This window comes from Ammospiza caudacuta, chromosome 8, assembly GCF_027887145.1.
Source record: "Ammospiza caudacuta isolate bAmmCau1 chromosome 8, bAmmCau1.pri, whole genome shotgun sequence".
NCBI lineage: Eukaryota > Metazoa > Chordata > Aves > Passeriformes > Passerellidae > Ammospiza > Ammospiza caudacuta.
In genome coordinates this window covers 17,864,767-17,890,366 of record NC_080600.1, presented here as the reverse complement: position 1 = coordinate 17,890,366, position 25,600 = coordinate 17,864,767, and the positions used below count along the sequence as shown (strand labels likewise).

General features: G+C 42.1%; 1 protein-coding gene and 4 non-coding genes across 5 annotated transcripts; all 5 read right to left on the bottom strand.

Moving 5' to 3' along the window:
- Window positions 1-338: 338 nt before the first annotated feature.
- NOP58 (NOP58 ribonucleoprotein) lies at window positions 339-25,600 on the bottom strand. The gene is made up of 15 exons (XM_058809351.1): window positions 25,460-25,600; window positions 23,155-23,231; window positions 21,098-21,150; window positions 18,876-19,000; window positions 17,745-17,881; window positions 16,517-16,581; window positions 15,096-15,230; window positions 14,090-14,235; window positions 13,018-13,144; window positions 12,219-12,382; window positions 11,396-11,530; window positions 10,137-10,198; window positions 7,506-7,639; window positions 2,549-2,670; window positions 339-1,864 (listed from the first exon to the last, which is right to left on the bottom strand). Exons 1-15 carry the CDS (start codon window positions 25,502-25,504, stop codon window positions 1,808-1,810), a joined length of 1,584 nt encoding a protein of 527 aa, XP_058665334.1. The 5' UTR covers window positions 25,505-25,600; the 3' UTR covers window positions 339-1,807.
- On the bottom strand, window positions 12,765-12,850 carry LOC131560985 (small nucleolar RNA SNORD11). Its single transcript, XR_009275037.1, has one exon. It is a non-coding gene; the product is annotated as a small nucleolar RNA SNORD11 (small nucleolar RNA).
- LOC131560986 (small nucleolar RNA SNORD11B) lies at window positions 13,911-13,994 on the bottom strand. Its single transcript, XR_009275038.1, has one exon. It is a non-coding gene; the product is annotated as a small nucleolar RNA SNORD11B (small nucleolar RNA).
- LOC131560989 (small nucleolar RNA SNORD70) lies at window positions 15,862-15,949 on the bottom strand. Its single transcript, XR_009275041.1, has one exon. It is a non-coding gene; the product is annotated as a small nucleolar RNA SNORD70 (small nucleolar RNA).
- On the bottom strand, window positions 20,767-20,855 carry LOC131560988 (small nucleolar RNA SNORD70). Its single transcript, XR_009275040.1, has one exon. It is a non-coding gene; the product is annotated as a small nucleolar RNA SNORD70 (small nucleolar RNA).

The window sequence follows — 25,600 nt, the reverse complement described above, 5'->3', positions numbered from 1 at the left end:
ATGCTGCTTCATGACTGAGCTCCAATGGGTGCCTTGGGAGATGGAAGCTGGCCTGCACTGGACACTGGCTTGCAATGATAAACCACTAAAATGTGCTAGGTAAGGAAAGAGGTGAATCTCATTCCCTTGTTATCAGAGGAATAAGCAAAAGGAAGGAAAAAGTGGCCATGCAAAAATAACCTCTCCATTTCAATCCCACTGATTAGATCTACTAGCAACTGATGTTCATATAAATTTTCTGATTAGGGTAAATTATACATGACAGTTCCTTGAACAGCACATACATAATTTATCTGACACATCTGAAGAAACTACATTAATAGTTCAGAGGAAACTGAACTTTATGTCTGGTAGGACTCCTGTTTGAAAATGCATTTACAATAAAAAAACCTAAAGGCAGTAATAGTCAACTCTTCTATTTCATTATGAATACTTTTTAATACCTTTGCTGTCCCCATTTAAACATTTCAGCTTAGATTCATTTTACTTGTCTAGCAAAAAGCAGATTAACTGGAATGGTCTCAGTATACCCAAGCAATCTCAATTACAGCAGTTAAACTCACTGCAACCTTCCTAAGGGGGGAAAAAAGGCAGTTCATATTCTTGATACTGGTAGAACAGTGCATTAGTAACTTGTTACCCATCTCCTCAGGGATCCACTTGCTCTTCCAGGCCATGGGCAGTTCAGTACCAAGGAGCTGCTCAGGAAGAAGCTCCAGTAATCCAGAAAAGCCACCAGATACACTGGCTGCAGTTACCAAAGGTTACTCAGCTGAAGAAACTCATTTCTGTTCAGGTAATACTCTACCACTATACAGGAGAAAAAAAAAGTCCTTCATAACAATTAATAAATTGAGTGCTAAGCACAGTTTAAAAAAAAGTTTCCTTTTCCACCATAAGAGCTTTAGAGTCTTGATCACATGATGCTACTTCAGTGCATCTGTATTCCCACAAGAAAGCAGAATTAGCAAATGGCTGATTTCTGCTACTAATAAAACACTTGTCTTTTCTGTTTCATTACCAGATAGCTGAAGTAATTTTGCCTTGGGTTTGGCTTGGCTGGGATTTAGGGGCTTTTTTCTTGGATTTTTGTTAGTTTCAAGGGTTTGTTTGGTTCTTGCTTTGTTTTGTTTTTAAATCAGGTGAGGGAAATTGCTACAATCACCATGAAGCAATTTGAAAGCTACCTCACATTTGTTCAAAACACGCATCTGAATTTTGTTAGCCAGTGCAGCAAAACTAAAACATTTGGAAGATGCTTAAAAAAGGTTTTATCAAGAGAATACAGTGCAGACTTGGTGACATACCTCAACTGTTCAAAGCATCTTTGGTATCATGCACAGATATTTGTATCCATTTTACAGAAAATGTAGGGATATTACAACCTTTGAAATCTTTAGAGAATAAACTGCAACAGAACATTTACAAATTCAGAACTTCAGAACTGACGAGTCATTTAAAACAATATATCTTAGAAACAGTCCCAATAATGGCTAGAGAAAACAGCAAACAAGTTAAAAGATAGAGGCATAAAATCTCCATAAAAATGTTTTTATTCCTTATCAGTGGAGACTGGTTATGAAAAGAGGACCTATTGTGAGCTTTTAAACAAAAGAAACCAGTAATCCTCCTAATTATCAGAGACACCAGGGTATCCTGCTCCAGGGAGAAGACAGCTATCAAACCCATCTCCTTGCCCTCTTGCAACACAGGGAAGTTAGTTTTCAGCAAGAGGCTAAACAAATTATGTAGATAAATGCTACTCCAAAGCAGCTGTCCAAGGGCCAGTGTTTTCCCCTGTTCCACATCAGTCTTCACCCTCATCTTTCATTTTCTTTTTTTTCTTCTTCTTTTTCTCTGGATTCTGCAAACAAACAAATGTTGCCATGAACAAAGCATAGTGGAAGAGCAAAGCAACACGAGTAGCTAGGCAACAGGGCTCAGAGCCCAAGCATCACCCCAGCTGCCATGCTCAGCAGAGCACAGCCCAGGCCATGTCCTCCCTCAGCTGCTCACAGGGCCAGGGAGGCTGTGCCACACTGTCACAGCTCAGCCCTGTCCTCGGCCCTGCAATGACACACACCAAGGGCACAAAATTCAACCCTGGGTTAAGAACAAGACTTCAGAACTGGGCCAAAAGCTGGGTTTGGTCCCATCTGCTCTGCTGCTCTAGAAGGTATCAAATCAACAGGTACAGCCTCTGCTCCCTAAAGGTCCCAAAGTGGAGACAGATGCCTGTGGACTGGCCCCAAGGGACACTCTTCCCACTAGAAAAGATGAAAAGAGGGGGAAGACAAGAGCTGGGGGTGAGCAGACGACAGGAGAGGAATGGAGGCATTGCGGTCACAAACTTTCCAGATATTATTTTGCAATGCACATCTTCTTGGACATTACAGTGGTGGAGATCACAAAATCAAGTTACTAGAGCAAAACTATTTGCATGCCATGGATTACACATAGAAGAATTTCTCCCCACCCCTCACTCTACACTATGTTTTGGAGAGAATATTCTCAAAAATGATCAGGTAGCTGTGCAATTCTGCCTCACCTCAGTTATGGGGCTGGTGGGGAGTTCCTCACTCATTACCACCTCTTCTTCAGCTTGCTTCTCCTTATCCTTTTTCTTTTTCTTCTTTTTGACAGGTTCACCATCTTCTACAGCTGCCCCTTCTGTAGCACAAAAAGGACAAAAATGAAAGGCAGGTTGTCAGTTATTGAGAGTGCAAAAGGAAACGCTATGAGACAGCAGGGGATGCAATGACTCCTATTTACTGTCTGTGTTAACTTACCTGCAGAACTACTCCCTGCTACAATCAAAACATAAAGCTACTTCAGACAGTGACAGTGTTTAGACAGCACTATTCCCAGCTCCTGGTGAATTCACATCATCCTATTCCTATATGCTGCTCCCAGAATTTAAAACAAACTTGCATGTTTTGTTTGCCAAATTACCTTCAAGTACTCCATGGGAAAAGTGACTGTCCACAGTTTGGCAAGTATTTTTACCAGCAACACAGGAGCAGCAAAAGGACTCTAAATCCCTCCTTAGAAACACATTTAGCCAGCAGTAGCTTGGTCACAACTGATTTCTCCATCTTGATGCTGGAAATTTGTGAAGAAGCAGACTGGTTTTCCTTACTGTTTAGATTGGCAAACACAATGATCTCAATGCAACTTCAAGCATTTAATGCAGAAACACGTTCCTATCCTGGACGACAGGAATTATTTATAATATTATTTATATAAGCTGAGAGGAATGTCAACCCAGAAAGATTTACTAATGGCCTTAGAGTTACTTTTCAGAACAATTCATCAACAGCAGCCCTATCTAATCACAGGGTAATGGAACTGTGATTTACCACTCACTTCCTAGAATACATCCCACAGTCTTAGGAATCTCGAGGTAAAGATACCAAGCAAAAATCATTACCAAGCTGACAGCCTATGCAGCAGCCAGGCTGTTACTGGAGCATACCCAAGTTAAACTTATTTGCACAGCTGAGTCAGTGCTGGATACTAAGTTTCACACAGTACTCATGACTAAGTTCTGAATGCAGCAACCACTATCCTTCAGTAGCTACAAAACTGATGGTGAAACCAGAGGTGTTTGTGGTATGTATCTTTGCTACTGGAGGTTTGACTCAAGACGTCATTTTCTCACCATATGTCCCCCAGGAAAGAACCAATTTTATTTTCAAGAACACTCACTCACCACTTACAAAAAGAACAAGTTCAATTACAAAAAAGACCCAAACCACATAACCTTCTAATGTCTTGATTGTACTTTGTCACGAGTTTAGTTCCTCAAGCCAGAAAAGGGATTATGTGAGTCAAAAATAACACTTCAAACTCTGGCTCTAACATTAGCTTCAGACAAAAAAAGTTGGCTTCAGGGTAAGTAATTTCTAGACATGTCTACAGAAGAATGCAGCCAACACATGCAGTTTTCTGACATCAAAAAACATACCAGAAACAAAACAGCAAAAGATTCTAGATAAAAAAACCTGGTAAATATAACTTTGAGTGGATTGTGCCACAAAATTCACAGAGAACAGTGTGCAAGCATAAGGCATTCAAAGCAGGTATAAAAATAAGTGTCCTCACCTCCCTATGAATGACATGGGGAAAGTAAAAGTAGCTGAAAAATAAGCATAAACTATATTAAAGCCACACTGTATAACAGGAGCATACACATTGTATTTTGCTATGCTACATGTTTTTACTCAGCTGGATTGGTAAGATATACATTTCCAAGAAAAATATTGGGTGATAACCTTGAAAAAATTTTTTCTCGTTATTACCCTAGGTGTCATCAATTCTGACACAGCAGGCAGTGGAACCTGGCACAATTTGCTGTGCAATGATGCACTGGGTGCTCACAAGCACTGTCACTTCTCACAGCAAGCAGCAGAGCCCTCTCTGAAGATTTCAGCTGCTGCCTTCTAGCAAAGCTCATCACAAGGCCTCACATATTTGTACCTAGAATCAGGATAAAGGCTCCAGGGGTGCTGGTCTTTTTCCTCTAGGTGCAATACTGCCAAGTCAGGCAAGGCCAGTGGGGGTTTCTTTGTGATACACAGCAGCTGACAAGGAAACCAATAGCTCTGACTCAGGCACAGAGCACAGAAAGCAGCAGCAGCCTGAGGATCAGTCTGACTGATGGCCCTGGGAGTGCTGGACATCACCAGCAGTAGTTCCACTCACCATTTTTGTCTAAGCTTTTACACACAAGCCTGATGTCCTGGTGTACTCTCCCTCCTCCAGACAATGCTCCACAGAGTGTACAGAATGAAGTGACACTGTCTATCAGAAAAGAACATCCTGCCAAGTTGTTGCTTTTGTGACTTGCAGGGTTCACTCCATTAACACCATTAACTGAAGATATTTCTCTTTTCAAGAGATACCTTCCCAAGTCACCAACTGCTACTATATCCTGATGCTAGATGCAAGCTGAAGGCTTCCCTGAGGAGACTGGCTAGCCCTGCTGGTGGTATGAATTCTGTTTGGCCACATCCAACTGCAGAGACCACAGTCACAAAAACACCTGCCTTATTTCCCTTCACCAACACAAAACCAGGTTTTAACAGCTCCTGAAGTGGATTGTAACTTGTTTCAGGCACTAATCCTTCCACCTGGTTTCCTGATAGGTATAAAAGGTGAATACATACCTCAACCCCCTGCCAGCTCCCACCCAAAGCACTGCCATTCATGCACCCCAAACAGGGAGAGAGAAAACACCACACATCTCATCTTGCAGTAACATTTACACTTCAGGCTGGCATAATGCAAAATACTGTCCCTCTTTACAACAGATATTAAAAGCAATGGTTTGACCAAAACTCTTCAGTGGCAGCTTCCCACTCCTTCCTGTCCTTTACCTTCCTCTTGTAACACAAGCCCAACAAAAAAATCTGGCTGAAGAATGCCTTTTTTTCTGGGACTGCTTTTCCCACCGCCCCCATTTTTTATGCAGCTGCACAAACAGCATGGGGAAGGAGGAGGCAGAGACTTCTTTCACAACACACTGTCTGGATGTGTTATCTCTGACCAGGCAAAAGCTGAATAGAGCACTGCAGCAAAAAACAACAGAGCCAAGAACAGCAGACATTAAAGGCTCACATGCACATTCAAGTGGATGTGCAATATAAATCTTAATGCTGGGACATCCTCTGCACCCTTTTGTGTATTATGTGACTTGCTGAACTCCTCAACCTTCTAGCACCACCAAGCCCCCACCAGCACACTGCAGTCAGAGAAATCATGCTGCAAAACAGCAAGGCTATGCTCTGTCTAGCAAGTGTCAGGGAAATTCGTGTACCCATGCTGAGTGCTCAAATATAATTTGCAAATATGAGGCAATGCTATTTTCAAGGGTACAAGAGGACAGGCTAAAGGGATTAATTCTGCATAGAGGTGACATAAGATAAACACACACTCTGGAAACATTTATTCTATAGTCTGAAGCAACTGGCATAGTTAGCACTAATGCCCAGGTAGTCAAATAAAAACCAGTTTTTCGGAAGGTCTGGGAAAAAGTAGGAGCTATTAACCATACATTTCCAGAATTACCCATCTTTTAAGGAAGAAAAGCAATACATCTGAATCCTGTACTTCAGGTTTAGGGAAATTTGCAAAACAAACAGCCAAACAGCACAGATTTCAGTAGTCCACAAGTGTTCTGGACACTACTTCCAGCTCAAGGCTATCTGCTAAGCTCCACCCAATCCCCAAATCTGGAAATAAAGTAAATGAAGCAAACAAGCAGGTTTGTGTAAAAGAGGACCAACCATTGAATAATAGAACTATGAACTGAAATATCCTCCTCAAACTACAGAAGAGCAGGCTGGAAGGCAACATAATATTTCACCTGCCTGTGAGATGTCAACACTTGCTTTGATAGTGCAAGGCAAGCCCAAGGGAACAATTCTGGCTACAGTAAGGGAAGTTGGTTCAAAAGCAGTAGCTGTGAGAACACCCACATTCTCCAAAAGCAAATGGGCAAAGTTCAAGCTTCCAAAGTACTCATGTCCTTTTCTCATTATGTTAAATACAAGTGAACAAGGCAGAGCACAGATCTCAGCTTTACAGCACAAAGGATTCTCCTTTCCCCCAGTGTAACTTTACTTCTCAGCTGTGTTTAGATTCCTGCAAGTTGCTCCCTCTATGTACAGCCACCATGGACTAAGTGGCGTCTGGAATGATCACACTTCCCATCACCTGAGCATGAAGAGGCATTGAACCAGTGTATCTGCACTCTGATCCCCTAGAGCAGAGCAGCAGAGAAGGCAGAAATGGAAGGCTCTGACAGCCTCACCTCTGCAGGCATGGGTAGTTGGCAAAAGACGAGTAGTGCACAGCCAGATCTGTCTCTAGCTCTCACAGAAGTGACTTTAAGTCATCTTTTTCCTCATTTTTCCCCCTCACAAGTTACACACTGGTGAGAACAGAATGTTTCTTAAAATGAACCATAATGTTAAACTAGATAGATTCTGAGCTGTAACTGCAAAACATTCTTCACACAGTAACTTATCAGAGAAAGAAAGAACTGTGGACATAGTTCAGTTTTAGCTCCCCAGAGAATAACAATTGTTCATGTACTATGTAAATTCACATGGAAATTTCCAAGTGTCATTTCAAGTCAAATTCTGACCTTTTTATATGTTGAGAAAGGCCAGAAAACACTTCTACACAGAATAAAATAGTATTCTTGAAAGAAAATAGGGCAAGTTCTGGTTTTACAGAGAGCAGCTTTTCTGTCTTCAAGATACTAAATACAAACCTGCTGAGCAAGAAATTCTGCAAGAATATGAGCAAAGTTTTGTTTTAAAATGTTCTTACACATTTACAACTGCTTGTAAATTGACTGCAGTCTGGTGTCAGTCACTTTTTTAAATACACTGCCATTCTCAAGGAGAATACCCAGGTACTGTGGCTGGCTGTAACTGCTAAACCCAACTGCAGGATGCAAACAGTGACATGGCAGCAGCACAGGTACAGCAACCAACCTTTCATCTCTGCTTTGAACTTCTTTGCTTTCACTGCAACCTCTGTGTCTTGTTCATCCACCTCCTGAATTTTGCGCTTCTTGGAAACAACAGGAAGTGTCGAGTCACCAGAGGGGTCAAACACCTTCACTTCACTGTAATGAAGAAAAAGGTTTATGCATTAAGAAGAGCAAACCTTCAGGGAAGACCCTGCAGTTGAACATAAACTTTCCAACACAACCTACCAAGAATACTTGAAAATCAATTTTGCTCAGCTGACAAAGCATCTACAGGTAGTGAGGCCCTCCCACCAATACATAAGTGCCTTTATCAGTAATCATGACTAGGAAAGAGATATCCCACAAAGTATAATTGTCTGATCTGAAAATACCAGTTAACTAAGAGTTTCATCCTGGTTTATACCTGCTCAAGGCTCTACAGCACACTTGAATTACCCATTACATTGATTTCTCTGATGCTGAAAGCCTATCCAGCATAGCCATATGGTTACAAGCACACAGCTCCCCATCGCTTAGTGTATTATTGCATGGTATTTGGTATATTATCCCATAACTGTACCCTAGGGGTAATAATACACACACACAAAGCATTAGAAGTAGCTTTACTTCTGCTTTTTCTACACGGCCTCTCCACCATTAAACTGAGAGGGCAAACTCACAAGGCAGGGTAACATTACAGCTCATTGCTGTAGCACCTGTATCACTGAATTTATGGGACATTCAAATATCTGTGTCTGAAACTGACTCTTCTCAGTTACTGCATGCTCATTTGTTCAGTTCCAAACTCCTCTACAGGCTGTCCAGTGCTCTTTAATTGGAACTTGTAAGGGACAACTGAATCATCAAATAACAATGAAGCAGTTCTTTTCTTAATCAGAACAAAATTCCTACTGAAGAAAGAAGTTGTTTTAAAACACTAAGTCTAAAATATTTCATTCTCAGATACATAATGGACATCTGAACTTTTCTAAAATAGGAATCTGAAAAAGATACCTTGCACAGGTTATAAAAGCAACTGAAGCTGAGTGACTGGGCTAGCAAGCATGTGGTAATGCCAGCAGACAGTACCATCAGCTCATTCTCTAAACATGGGAAATTATTGTTATGGGTATTAACACCGCATATCGGTTTAAAGAAATTCATTATGCAGCCTTTTGCAAAAGGTGGAGTCTACTTCAGAAAGACACAAATGAGTGCTCAATGGCTTCCTTGTCATTGTCATAATACTGCTAATTAAAAATAAAACCAAACCAAAAACCAAAATCACAAAAGCATAAATAAAACTAATATAGCATCACTTGCATCTTTTTTGGAAAGCATACAGAAATGTTTCATTTGAATCTCATCTCTAAAACCTAACTCTCATTTACCTTCTGATACATTACTTTAATTTAGCTAATTCAAACAAAATCCATAGTTCCATACAAGACTAACATTCTTGCCCATCTCCTTAAAATACTATTTTAGCCTTTCTAACATGCTCATGCAGCAGTACTGCCATTTTTGTACTACAAGGACAATTTGACAAGTACTGAGTTTAGTTTCCCTTTTAGGTAGCCAGACTATGCCAAATAGCCAGGAATTATCTTCAGATTCTCTCCAAGCCTAGACATGTTTGCAAAGCATGTCTACCAGCAGGAACATGTCCTGGCAGGAGTTCATGATTCCTCATTTCCAGAGGTCAAACCCCAGCATCTATGTTGTCTCTAACAACCTCCTCCCTCAGCTCCTGCCTCCTGACACGCCCTAATGCTTCATTTACTGACTGACACTGTCTGCAAAAGCTGCTCCAGAAATCACAGCCGTCACCACACTTGGAAATGCCTGGCATATGGAAATAGAAGTCACAGCTAGACTCCAGAAAGATGTTTGGGGGCTGCAGATGGGTGCAACAGTGCTAATTTTTTCTCACAGAACAAGCACTGAAACCTGGTTTTGCTGAGCTCTTGCCCTCTCTACACCAAAAGCTCAGCAAAATAAGCAGGGCAAGCTAAGCAAGAAGCCTGCAGCCAAATTAAGCAGTAAACCCAGATGTCACAGCACAGACTAATAATACCTTGTTCAAATCCTCAGATGTTTAGCTGCCCCAGTTGCAATTTACAGTGTCACTTTGGGCACCAGAAACTGTTCTAACAATGTCCAGAGTACAGAAATACCTTATTTATTGCTCAAGACGTGTTATTTATTACATACATGACTTAAATAAGGAGATGAAGCTTCACTTAGAACAAGCGGTGGCTAGTTTTTTTCCTTTTTTCAAGAATAAGTGGAATAATTAGGTCTCCAGGACAGCTTCCATGTCAAATAAATTAATTAATACTCTGATTTTCTCCCATTTATTTCACTTGGAATTGTAATAAATAAAGCTGCTATATATTAAGACCCTGCTTTTTGGGGTGCTGCTGCTAGCACCTAAAGTACTTGCTATCTGATGATGTCAGTGATTTACTATTAGAAAATCTGGGGAAAAGGAAATTCTTGTTAGCAACAGAACTTATTAGCAATGTTTAAATAGCACAGAAAATGTTTCCTGGATCTTAGGTCAACCCAGCCCACAACCAAAAAGCTTTTCAGAAATAAAACCACGGAGAGTTATTTTTACTCAGTCAAGCTGAAAGGAAAAATTATTCACCTCTTGTTTTGATATTTGTCTGCCTTGGCCAAGGCTTTTCCAGTGCCACTAATTCTTCTTATCTACAAGAAAAATTTAGATAGGAAAAACAAATTACTCATAAGGAAAAGAAATCACAACACAAGTTATTCAGCTCTTGAAATGGAAAGACAGATGCATTATGGGTCAAGCTCTTGTGTACTTGCATTAGCTTTACACCTGATTGTAGAGTAGTGACAGGGAGTGTAACTGAGGTGAGCAAGGCTGAGGTGAGAATGGCCTTCCTAATGCTGCTCTTCAAGGGCCCAATCCAAGTAAGGTATATCTAATACTGGATCAAATATGCAACAGTAACGTGACATAACATTGTACTTCCAAATTCCCAAAAGCAGCTCAGATTTGTGCACTTTCTTCCTTTGGCAAGATTAACTGCATTTAAGCGCAGGTACCACCCTACAGCTGGCATTAAGCCACGCTTTAAAGCCACAACACAGGCCCCAAACTAAATTAAATATGTACTTGTCAGGTGATTGGTTTGTCTTTTGGTGTTAACATCTCTCCTTGCCTTTGTTCTGATGGGAAGTTTCACTGTCCATGGAGAGAAAGCAGGTTTTTCTGGACATTTCTTTTCTGTTCTAGTAATGCCAGTACTACAGCACTGGCATCAGGTCTAGCTTGGAAGGCTGAACCTAGCTGTCATTCACAAGATCACATGCAGCAGCCACATAAAAGAGGAAAGGGTCCCTATGCTCCCAGCACCCTGTGCTGATGGCAACATGGAACAGTAGGTGTGGAGAGCCAGGATATGCATCAGGTGGTAGGAGGGCAGTGCAGCAACTTGCAGAATAACATCTTGCTTTAGCTACAGAGAAAGCTCCCGAAGACTAAGCACCACCAGATTCTGTCCAGATTCCAGGAACCAGAGTGGAAAAAATATTGACACAAATGCTCCTTCTAAGTAAAGAGAAAGAAACTATGAAGTAATAAGCCTATCCCTTGCAATTCATAGAGATAGAGGGAATGTAAAGGTGTGATCTTATTAACCTTGGTTGCTATCAAGATTTTTCAGTATAAAGCAAATAAAGACAGCCCTGTAAACAAGAACAGCTGATACACAAATGCCTGCAGCCAACTTACACACTTGGCCACTCCAGCCAAAGCTGGGAGAAACTACAGGGTAAGAGTGACACGTTACTGAGAGAGAAGAGTCAAAAAGCAGTGTCAGGAAATCATACCCTGAACAAAAACAACAGCTTCATGCAGTTCTCTGTAAGACTTACCCCTCTCTCTTCCAAAAGCCTCAGCCTTGTCTCTACTTTTAGTCTGTTCTCAGCTCCCATTTCAGCACTGGTGTTCTCTCCAAGGGCATCATAACGAATAGTCAAGGCAGTCTTGGCTGCCAGCATTCGAGAAATCTGGAAAAGCCAAAAATAATATTAAATGCTAAAACTTAACATAAGGCAGTGTGATTCACTCTGATCTGGAAACCATACCCACATACAAAAGCACAAAGTAACCATTTACTAGCAGTGTTCAGTCCAAGAAGTAATTAGTGTCTCATTCTTTTAACACTGAAATACTGTTAATGTAACACCTTGCTTCCTTGATAAATAGAGGGAAATGTCTGAGACAGCAAGTCAGTTACACATATCCTACCTACTCTACCCCAACCTTCAGACCAGGTTAGTCTGAAGTGTAATTTCCAGATTTCTCCACAATTTAAACACATATTCATCCACCTGCATTATGAAAGACTTTAAGACCAAGCTGTTAAAAGAGTCCAATTTTCAAGAAAGACCAAAGCCTTTAACATCTTAGTTTACTATCACATAGAAGAAAGTAATAACATACCCCTTGAGAAAGCCAGTGTACATCCGAACTCATCTGGAATACACCTGCTATTGCTCAGCTATGTCAAACAGATAGTTTTATCCCCTTTTTTTGAACAGGAGTGAACAATATTCAAGGATTTGTAGGACAGTGGTATTTTCCATGTCACCACAAATCAATACAGTAAAGCAAGCCATGGAAAAGCCTCACTGTGAAGCTCAAGATATTAATGCCCTGGAAAAAGCCAACCCAGTGAAGAACTACGCAGCTTACCTTTCCTTTATTTTTGGTATTGCTTTGTCCCACCAGGGAGGCATGATAGATAAGGCCAAACTTAGGTGTGTCCCTTTTAGTCTTCAGTGCTCTGAAGAGTGCCTTCTCAGCACCCAGCAACTGAACTGTAGAAGCTGGATGTTTTGCCAGATTCAGGAGGGAACCTAGAAAGAGGTGACACAGCAAGAGGAATTTGTCAGAGAAACAGCTAGGCTAGATTCCTGCTTTTGAATAGTGTAAGAAGCTCAGATCCATCTGTTTCCATGAGAGCTGCTTCCCATTTGCTTCCTGAAGGATAGGTAAACCATTTCAGTCTTTCATGCCTCAACTGTCTTGGTTTGATTTGAGCATCAGGAAAGAAGGCTGACTCAATAAAACATATTCCATTGGAATAATGCCTACTCCTGACAGCAAGAACATTTTATCACAGAACTGCAGCACAGATAACTGAAATAAGGCTGCTATCTTGAGCCAGTCTGACTATAAAAGCCCAGTGCTGGTTTTATACCTCACAAGTGACAGAACTACCAGCAGGAGGCTCAGTAAGTGTCTCAGAAGAGGTAGTGACTTAAGTTGCCCTCATATTCCAAAAAGAATTCAGGCCAATTGAGAACTTCGTCATCACAGACTACTACCAAGCTCATGCCGGTATTCTCAAGATTCCTGAAGTGCTGCCTTCACCCCATTTACCACAATATGTGCACCAGGCCTTACATAATGCTGTTAGCTGACCAGCTCCTCAGAGAAAACCTCTGATGAGATCACCTAGGATTCATTCATGTTGATCACTGTAACCCACCTGCATGAGCAATGAGTCTTGCTCCCACTAGTTCTCCCACCATGACAGTGAGATTGGGAGCAATGGCCATCATTCTGTTCTTCAGGTAGTCATAGAGCTGGGTCCGATACTCTGAGATTTCAATCACCTGGCACAGACAGAATTTAGTTACAGGAGTCAGTATCAGCCAACCAAAAAATGGAAAGAAATAAATATACTGACATGAGGAAGTGCTGAGAATTCCACTGTAGGAGACTAACAAATTGCAAAATGCAAACAGCCAAGAGCCAGACTTATGGGAAGCTTTATATAGAGCATATTGCCAGAGCAGAGCTACATCCACGAAGTATATTGGATCTGTTCTGCTAATTCCCTTATGCAACTTATTTTCTCAGCAAAACTCCCGATAAAGGAGCTGATAACATGCCAAAGACAGAGAAGCAGAACAAAATACTTAGCGAGGACATTTTCTTTAGGACAAAACTCTGGAATATTCAGTTTTCACATAAATCTTTGCCACCATTCTCTTGAAATGGGATACATGCTCTTTACTTGTTTCATACAGACACAATTAGAATGCACATTAAAAAGCAGCCTGGTCTAGACCAAGAACAGGAACTCCTAACCCTGCCACTGCTGGTAAAGTCACAAAGGGATCCAACTGACACCACTGAAGTCAGAGGGTGTTTGTTCACACACAGCCCAGACAAGAGCAGGGTAGACTCCTAATTCTTTTGGGGCCTTAGTGGTCCATTTTTAACCCAGGATTCATCACCTAGCTTCCACAGTGACAGATTAAAAAGAGGCTATACAATGCTACTATCTCAAATTCTTGAAAGTACAATGATAGCAAAATTCCCCCTAAAAGTAAGACTGCCACTTTCAGAAGGCCCGGTGCAGGCATCAACAGTCTGAGATGGCTCAGATGAGGTAGTGACTGTGCACCCTCATGTCTGAACATCAGGAAAGCAACAATATAGGAATCATCACTGCCATCACAAGTTAGCACTGCCCTGGGAAAAGCTCTCCTTGGCAGAAGTGGCTCTTCTGAGCAGCAATAGAGTCCTGCTGCTATCCATTCATGTGTACATACCTGATCACAGAGATGGATTATGTTGTTTATGTCTTCTTCTGATACTTCTGTCCCCATGGAAATCTCAGCAGCAGCCTTCACATCCTCCTCAATCTCCTCTGGTAGGATGTCAGAAACATCAGAGGATGCAAAATTGCTTCTGTCTCCTGTGGGGTACAGATGAAAGCATGTTTGTGCTGGGGGCGAGATGAACTAGCAAAAAAGGCACAGAAACAGATGAAGATAAAAGGCCAAAATAAAAACAGTGAGTCAAGTCTGCCATCACACTATTCCGAATTCCTAAAATATATGTCAGTGTTCTGACTTTGTGTTTATACCAACTAGGAACGGTTGGTAATATTAAATTTGAAACTAGAAAAAAACCCAGAAAGCCCATACTACATATTTCACCTTTTCAGTAGCTGGTTGCTGCAAAATTTTCAATGACAATATTAGAAGAAGAGAACTCCAGGAAGCAGACACTTACCACTAACCAAATCTACTTAACCGTTTCTACAACTGGGGGGGAAAAACCGCCTTAAAACCACAACTCTCTCTGGACTGCAAACTTCATTGTTACAAAAAACCAACCAAGCAAACAATAAATCAATACAAAGTATATGAGCCCAAGAGGTGAGGCAAGTGTCCAAAATATGGCATTCTTTCTGCTCTTGTAAGTAATTCTACTAACTGCTCTCTTCAAGAACATCCAGAGACAGGCAACACTTCTCTTTATATCAGTTTTTAAGAGCTAATTTCCAAACTGGTCTGCTGACTAACTGAGATTCTAAGATGTGCTGGTGGTCCATGAAGGACTGGTTGGTGATGTGGCATTAGTTTTCACTTCAGTTTCCAAATGGCAAACTGCACCACGATCCAGATGCAAACATACCCTCCTCTTCTGCTGGCCCCATCTACCCTGCTGCTGAAGGCAGCACTGCTCAGGGTGATGGCAGCTGGACGAGCAGAGTGGGTGTCACACCACTGCCACTCACTCGGTGCCCACTGCCACGGCCTCACCACTCACCGACTTTGCGCACGCATTTGCAGTAGGTCAGGTTATCCGTGATGATTTTGCCCAGCTCAGGGAAGTGCCAGCCGTACCACTCCCGGCAGCGCATGATGTAGTTATTCAGCTCCTTGTCCAAGTCATCAAGAAGTGCTAAAGGAAAGAAGGACAGAGTTCTTTTCCTAAAAGGGCAACCTAAAAATGTGGTACTCTCAAACCAGTAGTATAAAGGGAGACTACCTGAAGTATTTCACTCTTTAAATATTGGAATAAGCCCAACTGCAGTACACTTAGAAGTCTTTACTTTTCAGAGAACTGTGTAATACTACAGAAATGTTGGAATATGTTGGCACAATTGTATAGAAATGTTGGAATTCCCGTAAGCGTGGCCTCAAAGTTCTATCACTGTGACCATCTTGGACAAACTCCCTAACAGCTGCAAAGCACATTCCCCTAGGAGCACAGCAGCCAGTTCTCCTTCCTCTTAGTCAACCAAAGGGCTAGACACAAGGTTGATGTAAAATCTAGGCATCCAATTAAATTTGAGGAAAAAGTGTTTTACTGGTAACGAAACGATCTTGTGTTCCATTACTTGATTTAAGAAAGTAAGCCTTTTAGTTACTGTTATAATATAAATATACCAAATACAAAGCCAACGGGCTCACCATTTACTAGATATGACAAATAACCAGATTTATAGTTTATTAGAGTACAGTACCTACAGTATGTATTGCTAGAGAGCCCTGAGGCTAAAAAATTTCCTGCTAGTGCAATACCAACATTCCCATCTGTTGTCTCAGTGGTAGTGACGAAGGAACTGAATTACATCATTAATTTCAGTTTAACTATGTTTCATCATTGGCAACAGTCTGGGAATTAATATTCCAAACAGGATTCCTCACCACTGCTTCACAGCAAGCATGCAGATTATGATGTGTGTCTCTTCAAGGAAAAATGAGGAATGGGCTTTCCAAGCTGCTTTAACAATTTCAGTCTGTTTCCCATTTAGAAAGCAGGGAGACAAAATGCAGCATTACACATGGCAGTGTGACTTACATAGGAGTCCATTTCTACATTGCCCTCTATGCAAGACACCACCTAAATGATGGGTCAGAAAATGCTATCCTGTGGGGCCTATTCTCACAGCACCACTCAGGAGGGAGGCATGTGGGGAAGGAAAGCCCTTAAAGGACTGAACTAACACAGTCTGTAGTTCAGCTGATTTCTATGCTAAGAAAAAGTGCATGCCAGTTTATTGTATTGCCCTAAAAATGTTCCTGCTTGTGGAAAACACACTTTATGCCTAGATGAACATCAGTGTCCAATTTACTCAGACATCCTAGGAGGAAATTGACAGCAATATTTTTCTTTAGCCAATGTAAAGAAGTCAGCTATCTGAAGCCAAATCCATTAATAATGTAAGCTCTAAATATACTTACAAATTGCCTGGATAATCATGGTATCTACTTTGTCTGGGCTGAACTTCAGCTTGTATCGGGAAAGGCTGAGGAGACAAACACAGTTTCATCAGCATCCTGACATCCTGCTGCAGAATATGCCCCACCTGTTCCTTTTTAACACAAATACAGTTGTTCACAGGTTCATTGAAACCAAGCTCAGTTCTGTGCCACTGACTGCTCTCAGCTGGGGCCAGAAGCCACACTGACACAAGCTCCACAACAGCCCTGACAGGAGTCCCTCCCATACCCTGTGACCAGGGTGAAAGTGAAGGTTATTTGTACCACCTGCTGCAGACACACGAGTGCTGTGGCAGGAAATTAATTGGCTCTTGGTTTTTCTGCATGGTTCCCCACAAAATGTCTTTGTCAACAGCATTTCCAGTTGGGCAGCAGCTGGAAGCAATACACAAAACTGCACCTCCCCCGCAGCAAATACCAGCAACACTAATGTGAAGCAACAAAAGAAACTTCCTGGAACAGATTCTCACTGTCTGAGAAAGCCCATTACCATCTGGCTTTAATGTTATGTTAACAATTCCTCTGTAAGCTACAGTGAAAGTCACTCGGTATCAATGAGGAATTGCATCTTAAAAGTCCTTTTTCAATATTAATGCCCATTTTGTAAGCAAACAGACCTTTAAGGAATTGGCTACAGCAAAGCATTTCTCTAACTTGCCAATGGCTTGTGACAGGACAAGCTAATGTCAGAATATGGATTAAAAAGTGACTTGCTAATGGATACTTGATCCCATGGTGATCCAACAACTTGGTATTTAACTACTACTCCACTAAATCTAAAAAGCAGCAAGAACAAGGTGAGAAGAACAATCCTGCCTTTAATATTTGCATTATCTATTATATGGGTATTTATTCTGCAGAAATCATCAAATTCTGGTCTCCACATTGTCTCTTAGTGGCAATGGAGCTTTAAATGACTCCCTGGACTGCTCCAGACACAGTCCAGAAGTGTACCTTCAAGTATATAACATGAAAAGGAAAGCTACCAGCTTCCACTTTGGGTGAAGATGAAGCCTATCGCTAAAGGGTGGGTGCAAACTGAAAGCCTTTCCTTTTAAAACAAGATTTCAGATACAGAACTATCTTGACTCACAGAGTACAAGACCATGCCACATACTCAGAAACACTTCAAGCAGCACAGCACAGGAAGGGGCATAAAGGATGCAACAGAGCTGCTGTAGGAACTCACCTGTGTGCCAGACCCAGGCACATAGCTGCCATCTCTCGAGAAGGGAGGCCTGTTATGAGCCCTTCGATCTGGGAGCGAATTCCTCTCATCAGCTCTGTAACCATTGGGCTGTGTATACAACTCAAATTCAGCTTCTCCTGCAGTGTGGAAATCAATGGTCCAAAGTCATGCACAACACAACATTCCTCTGAAGTCATTCTTCCAGCAGCCTTACATCATTTTAACTGGTTATCCCACTGCAATCCTGTGATCACACAAGTTTCATTCATTTTTGATGTTTAAGGTAGTGACACCCTCAGTTCCCCACACAGTTAATATTCCACTTTGAAGAGCAGATTTATAATTAATGCTCTATCCGCTATGTAGAACATTCAAGATTTTGAAGTCTACTAGAAACAGTTTGGTCCCAGAAAGAAAATACAGAGGTAAGAGTTAGGAGCTTTGCATCTTTTTCAGAGAACGAGTGAATAACTAGTTCAAAGTCCTTGCTATTATTTACTAACATTAAGCCCTCATTTTGCAGCCTACAGAGTCTCCTAAGACAGCATGAGGAGGTTGTCAGAACAAAGTTCAGTGGAACAGGGAGCAATTGGACATGAGATGGGAAACTGGTATTTGACACCTAGGAGACTCCAGAAAAGGCAAACCACCATCACTGAACCACCTCCTTCCTCTGGGTACACAAGGGGTGTGCACAGCTGCCTGCACACTGAGGAAGGCACAACAATGCCCACTCCCAGAAAGACAATAAATCATCACCCTACTATTGCTGCATCTGTTAGTGAGGAATATGTGTCTGCCTGGCTTGGGTTTTTTGGTTGGTTCCTGCCTCCACTCTTTTTCTAGATTGAATAATTAGAAAATTAGTTTTTCTACTTGCTAGATTTCTAACAAATATTTAAGAGAGAAATCAAGCAAACCTGAAGACCTCAGTGCATTCTTACCATGTCAGTCACCTGTGTTCTCAAGACAACATCTTCCCTGTACACATACTGAGATTAACTATCCTCTATGCTGCAAACACAGCACTGGCAGCATAATCCATTGCTAGCAACTGCAAAATCTCTGGAATCTGACTATAGCATTTCAGTAGCATAAAACAAAAGAAAAAAAAGCAAAATCAGTTATCACCTTTATGACACCTCCAAGTTTGGCATCTGCCACAGCCAACTGCTCGTGGGCATCTTTTGCCACTATCTTCTTGAGAATCTTCTTCAAGTTCTTGCTGAGCTTGCCTTCTACAAGAGCTGTGGATGCTGTATAAAACAAAAAGACCAAAGATGTTGTTTCTTTTCCCTCCTAAAAATATGTAAAAAATATTACTCCTAACTTCATGTATTTATTTTAACTGTCCACAGTAGCTCTAGTCTGAGCTGCAATTACTACTTCACCATGCAATAGTTCAAAATCAATACAGAAGAAAATTATACACATCCTCCTCTGAAGGCCTAAATAAAAAACTTTTCTCCCAGTTGTCTCTCCTTTCTCCATATGTTTTCAGTTCTATTTTTGTCAATTTTGTTTAAGGATCTCTACAAACAGTATGCCATATGCTTTAGATACACGTTTAACATTTCCAATGGCAAAGTTAGATGGGAATATTTTGTGTATAATTAAATTAACAAACAATTTGCCATGTCCCTTAGGCAGCAACCATGATATCCTAAATCGAGTAATGGCTTATTTGCATTCTCTGGTGAGGATAATGTACTATCTAAAGCCCCAGGAATGATGCCAAACTGGACAGTCAGACAGACTCTTTTAATACAGCATGCAGACAGAAGAATCTTTAAAGGATGTTCTTAATTCTTAAATATTAATAGACCTGTAAAAGCTTTACAATCCCACACAATATATTTTAAGCAGGCACTTATACAACTCTGAGGGTCAGCTCTGTGCTCCACTGAACTTCTGGGACTGATACATCTCCACCACAGTAACAGAGCAGCAGCTAGTGATTTTTGGTTTCCAGAACCTAATAACATTTAAGAGTAAAATCAAAGTGCTATGCTGAGTTTCCGCACAACCTTTCTGCAATGCAGATAATTTTCTGCCCTACAAGCTGGCCAATAGCATCTTAACCCTTGAAACAGTTTTTGTCATCTTATTGCAGGGGTTCCATACTGTTGTCTCCTTATCATAAAAGTTTCATACCTTCTTGGTGTTCCTCATGGGCAGCTCTCAGAGCACTGACTCTTCTTCACAAAGCAGCCAACTGACTCCAGTTCCCTTCTCACCCAGCCACCCCACTCTTTTATAGCACTCTTTTCTCATTGCTTACAGCTGTGGCCTGTTAAAGTCAGGCCTGTTCCTCATCTTTGCTAATTGTCCCAGCTGCAACTCCTTAGGGGTAAGATTACTTTCTACACTGTTTTTATTTTCTTACATTCTATCCCCCTGCAAAAGTCACATACATAGTCCTGCCTTCAAAATAAATGAGCCATAAGTAGTCTGAACATCTCCATTTTACACATAAGTCAACTTGAAGCAAAGTAGTAGAAGGTGCTGGATGTTTCTGAGGCTTTTTAAATCAGCCTAACTATACATGAACTGAATCCAAACCTATGCAAAAGCAAAATAATCCAAAAAATAAGCCGTGGAGAGGAACATACAACAGCTTCAATCTCAGCTCTTTTATTTGCATCTCATGTTTCATGGTTGTGTCTCTATTCTTGTTTCTTTGCTTCCTTTGTAAGCTCCCCCTACTGCATCAGAATATGAAGATCTTTAATTATAAATGTGACCTGGAACACTCACCTACTTAAATCATACAGCACATTCAGCAGTAAGTGTCACACCATTTCTCAATTATTGCCTAGAATTCCTACCATTTCTGCTCAAATCAGGCCACACATCAAGCATTTAAGTGCAAAACCCACTAAAATTATTGAATATAAGGTTTTCCATTTTGCTTGAATTCCTGAATTTGAGGAGAACACAGACTTTTCTTAGGCTGAAAACCACAGGCATAACATGTATCCATAAAACCCAGGTGATTGTAATAATGAATGTTCTCTAATACCAGTCTGTTGTCTCAGTGGTAGTGACGAATTGTTGACTCAAATCAGTGATATTCAGCTTCAACAAGAATGCATCATTGACAACAGACAGGCTGTATGTATCAGTCACAACGTTAAACTGCTTAAAAATACGCACTGAAGGAAAAAACTAAACTTTATTACATCTTTACTGCACTATACACTGGATAGGTGACCTCATAACCATCAAAACCAGCTCACTTATAAAACCTGTAATTTAAAAGCTAAGAAAAGAAAGAGCATGAACACAGGCAAGTAATGAGTGAACTAATGCATGATAGAGATTTGATTTTTTTGTAATAAGTGTTAACTCACCAGCAAGTGCTTCTGTTGTGTCCTGAAATTTTTCAAAGTGTTTCAGCTTTACTCTACAGAAATAAAATAGAAGTGCGTAAACAAGTGTACATAAACCACATGCTAGAACCATTTTATCATTTTCTGCCTCTGCTCCTCTATTTTCCCTATGGCTTTAAGAGAGTAAAGACCAATATGCAGACCCTCAAAGAGGACTGAGAGCACTAAACTGGCCAACTGAGTCTGGTGTGACATTTCAGCTGGGTCCCACAATAAATATATAAAGGAAAAAAAAAAGGGAATTTTGATTTGGTATTTCTTGGACCGACATCACCAGAAAACCTAACCCCCCCTCTTTTTGCTTTGTAGTTCATATTTAAAGACAGACATCATCCATTTAAATTTCAACACTGCACCCTGACTGACTGTTGATAGCATCTTTCCACTCATCTTCAAAAGGAAATATTCTGCCTCTGTGGAATGCAGAGCCTGCACAGCTCAGATTTAACATGCTTTCCAACCAAATACATCTTCAAAGACTTCAAATTTTAACTGATACATTGCCCATGAATGCTCAAGTCCTCCCCTGTAATTAGATGTTAGAATACAAGTTCTGAGCTGAGTTTAAGACAAACAACAAAAATTTCTTTAAAGCCCTAAGTGCTGACCAGAGCCAAGAATCATCAGAAGAGTGTTTAACCACACTGTGTCAAATCCCCAGGCACAGCTTCCCTCTACCCCTCACACAGCCTGTGGTGCTGATATACAGTTACAGCTAAGAAGCTATCTCAATCCAGTAAATTCCTTGTCAGGGACAGGTATTTAACTAATCCAGCTCTGATTAACCACTGCTGGTTGTGAGTCAGGTATCAGCAAAGGAAGCAAGGTCACAGATACAGCTGAATACTTGAGTTAAGCATTTGCAGATCCCAACAAAAGCTTCAGGCTTACACTGATGCCTTTTCAGAAAGGCAAAAGAGGAATTATTTTCATCAGAGTAGAGATCCCATAAGAGCCACATCCTGTATAACAAGTGCCCAAGATGATGTCTCCAGGACAAGATTAACCACACTACAAACAGGCAGATGTGGGATATTCCGGCCTCTGCTCTAAGTACTGCTACAGAGCAGGATAAATATGAAATGCAAAGCTTGCTCACATGCATCCATTATAATCAAAGCTGGTTAGAAATCTTCCAATAAAACCACTAGAAAGACTTGGAAGGAATCCACCGTTGTCCCCAGCTTTAGGGCAATTTGCTAGAAAGGCCAATGATTAGTGGACCGTGCATTCCCTGTGCAATTCTGCAGTGGTGCTAACTCTCACTGATGGCATGGGCAGCAACACAGCTCTCAAATCAGTGATTTACACAGTTCCACCTGGATTAAGCTTCATTTTTCCCAAAAAGAACTTTCTGTGAGCACAAAACCCTATCATTCCACTGACACTTCCAGCATTACAAGCTTGGATGTATTTGTCAAATCACCCACATCACCCTAAAGTATTGTTCAACTTTTTTGCTTTGGCAACACATGGTAATGACTTCTGCTACTTAATTACACTGTGAAATATTTCTTTCATTTTGATATTCCATTGTAAGCATCTCAAGAGTATCTAATTTCACATTATCATTGCCCACAGCTTTTACAATACTGAAACCCAAAAATCAGTACTTCATTTTGAACCTCAGCTGTGTGTAACTACAGGCAGCCATGTCCTTCCACAAGCCACAGTACTACCTGTTGCCTTCTTATTGCAGGGGTTCCATACTTTTGTCTCCTTATCACAAAAGCTCCATGCCTATTGGTGTTTCTCATGGGCACCTCCTCAGAGCACTGACTTTTTCCTCTTCACAAAGCAGCCAAGTGACTCCAGCTCCCTTCTCACCCAGCCACCCCACTCTTTTATAGCACTCTGCTTCTCATTGCTTACAGCTGTGGCCTGTTAAAGTCAGGCCTGCTCCTCATCTTTGCTAATTGGCCCAGCTGCAACTCCTTAGGGGTAAGATTACTTTCTACACTATCTTTATTTCCTTATATTCTATCCCCCTACAGCTATCCCCACACAAACCTGCTTACATTTTGTTTGCTTTTTCAGGAGTTTCAAATTCTTTCCATAGACTGTCAACTTCTTGAAGCTTTTTCTCATTCAGAACCTGCAGGAAAAAAAACCACAACACACAACTATATTTCGTTCTTCAACACAGGAGACCTGAAACATTTACAGTGCATCCAACCACTCTGCAATAGTTAACACTGATTGAGTCAACAAACTCATCTTCAGTGATCTCTGTTTCACCATTCTCACTCAGCAGCTTTACCCTACTAATAGACAATAGTGCAACATTTCTACTTTCACCTGGATTGCAGAAGTTCTTCAATAACGGCTGTGTCCTCCTGGATCTGGAACATTAAAGCAAAACCCTCTTCCTCTTTATCAAAACTGGGCTTGCTCCACCTCCTCTACAAGACTCACTCATAACCACAGTGACCCAAACCCAAATTTGCCACTGTTATGGAAAAAAAAAAACCATCCGGGAAATCTAACAGAAAGCAGTGATCCCCCAAGTTACTTTCATTAATCAGAGCTAACCCAAACAAAAAAGAAAACATCTCTGTAAAGAACAGTCGTCACCACAGCTTGGTCGTCAACCACAGCTTGGTCGTCAACCACACCAACAATTGCCCAAGAGTCTAAAGCAATGGCTCAATCCCATCTCTGTACACGGGGAACCCCCTCAGCTTTTAAACAGCACAAGATTTACACTTATGCTCTTGGAACCTATAAGCATTTCACAAAATGTGTAGTGCATGGCAAATTCCCAGAAAATGGCTCAGGAGAATAGTCAAAATCTTTACAACACTGTGTTCTTTACATCTCATTCCTTGTGGTTTTGTCCCCACAACGCAAATGCAATGCAGTTGCAATTTAACCCAGCGCAGAAATCACTCCTAGTACCATGAATTTTGCTCCCTGGAAGATTTTTTAATTCTGGTTGAAGGAGATTGTCTTTTTTTAAACTCAATTAGTAGCTGAGCAAATAAACCTAGCAATTAACGTCCCACATGACTGTGAGGCACAGCAAAACCTTGGGGCAACTCTTCCTTTCCTCAGCCAGACAATTCTTTCCTGCAGTTCATTTTTCCTACACCAAGACCTACAGAATTTTCAGCCTCTATAAACAGACATGGGGACATAAAGAAAATTAAAGACATAGAAACTGCTAAAATCAAGACTGTTAGTGTATAAAAATGACACACCTATGGATAACTGCTGACAGCTGCAGCAAACACTGCAGCACCTCTGCAGATACCTCCCTGCAGTTCTCTCTGTATGTTCCTCCTCCTACCTTTGCGTCATGCCTAGCCTACCTTCAGAAATTAAAATATCAGAATTTATATTAAAATATTGCCTGAACTGCACGGTTTCATCCCAATGAGCAGAAAAGGTTTCAGGGCATAGGAAGGAAATATCGTGCTCCACAGAGCAGCAAGGGCGCAATTCTGCTGCAGGCAAAGGTAGAGGAAACCAGAGCCTTCCTCTCTTCACACCTGCACTCATGTTCACACAAGTTAAACCCTAAGACTAAGTTGGAGGAAAACAAAATAAGGATGTTATGGTCAAACTATGACCAAGCTGGTAAAACTGTACATGAATCAACACTCGAGCAAGACAAAAGCCAGAAAGGAGCAGGACACTGTAGCAACTCTAGTTTAGGCTTGCTCAAAGCCCCAGGGAGCTGCAGCCTGAGCCACCCGCTCAGGAGGCTGGCAAAGCCCTGGGAAAGTGGCTGCTTGTCCCTCTGGGAGAGCGAGGTCGGGACACGAGAATCCTGCGGGGACCCGCACCGTTCCCGCGATCCCGCTTCCAGGCACGGCCCCGCACGGCCGGGATGCGCTGCCCGCCTCGCACCGCCCCCTCCCTCACGCACCCGCGGGGCTCGGCGGGAACAGCGAGGGCACGGCCGGGAACAAAGGGATCAGCACTCCCAAACCCGGGGAAAGGGGCACGGCCACGAGAGCACAACTTCCTACCAAATCCAGGCCGGCAGAGGGGAGGGAGCGAGGGCCAGGGGTGACGCTCGGCAGGCCCCAGCAGCTCTGCTTCTGCCCGCCGAGCACCTTCAGCTTCCTCCGGCAGCCACTTCCGCGGGGCCTCGCTCACAACGCGGCCCTTCTGCTCCCACCCCCGGCCCTGCTCCCCGCCGCGAGGCGCCGCACGGGATGCGGGGACCCTCCCTCCCTCTCTCTCTCCCTCCCTCTCATACCCGTAATTCCCACCGCAGGCCCGACGCGCTCCCCTTCGCCCTCCCTTCTGCCCCGCCGCAGGTCGGCGGCCGCGCCCCGCCGGACGAGAGGCAGCGCGCCGCAGCCCGGGGCTCACCTTGAAGATGGCGTAGCCGGCGGCGGTCTCGAACAGCACCAGCATCGCTGCGGCGGGCGGGAGGGGGGCGGCACGTGCGCCGCCGCACCGGACCCGCTCAAGCACGCGCGCGCCTCGCAGCGGAACCGGAACAGGAAGCGG

What these genes read in the sequence shown, in the direction of transcription:
- NOP58 (XM_058809351.1), bottom strand. Translation starts at nt 25,504, where the DNA reads ATGCTGGTGCTGTTCGAGACCGCCGCCGGCTACGCCATCTTCAAG. An exon ending in TAATCCATCTCTGTGATCAG is followed by an intron (nt 13,145 to 14,089) that starts GTATGTACACAT and finishes TGTCTGTGCCAG; the next exon opens with GTGATTGAAATCTCAGAGTA. An exon ending in GTTCAAAGCAGAGATGAAAG is followed by an intron (nt 2,671 to 7,505) that starts GTTGGTTGCTGT and finishes TTTGTGCTACAG; the next exon opens with AAGGGGCAGCTGTAGAAGAT.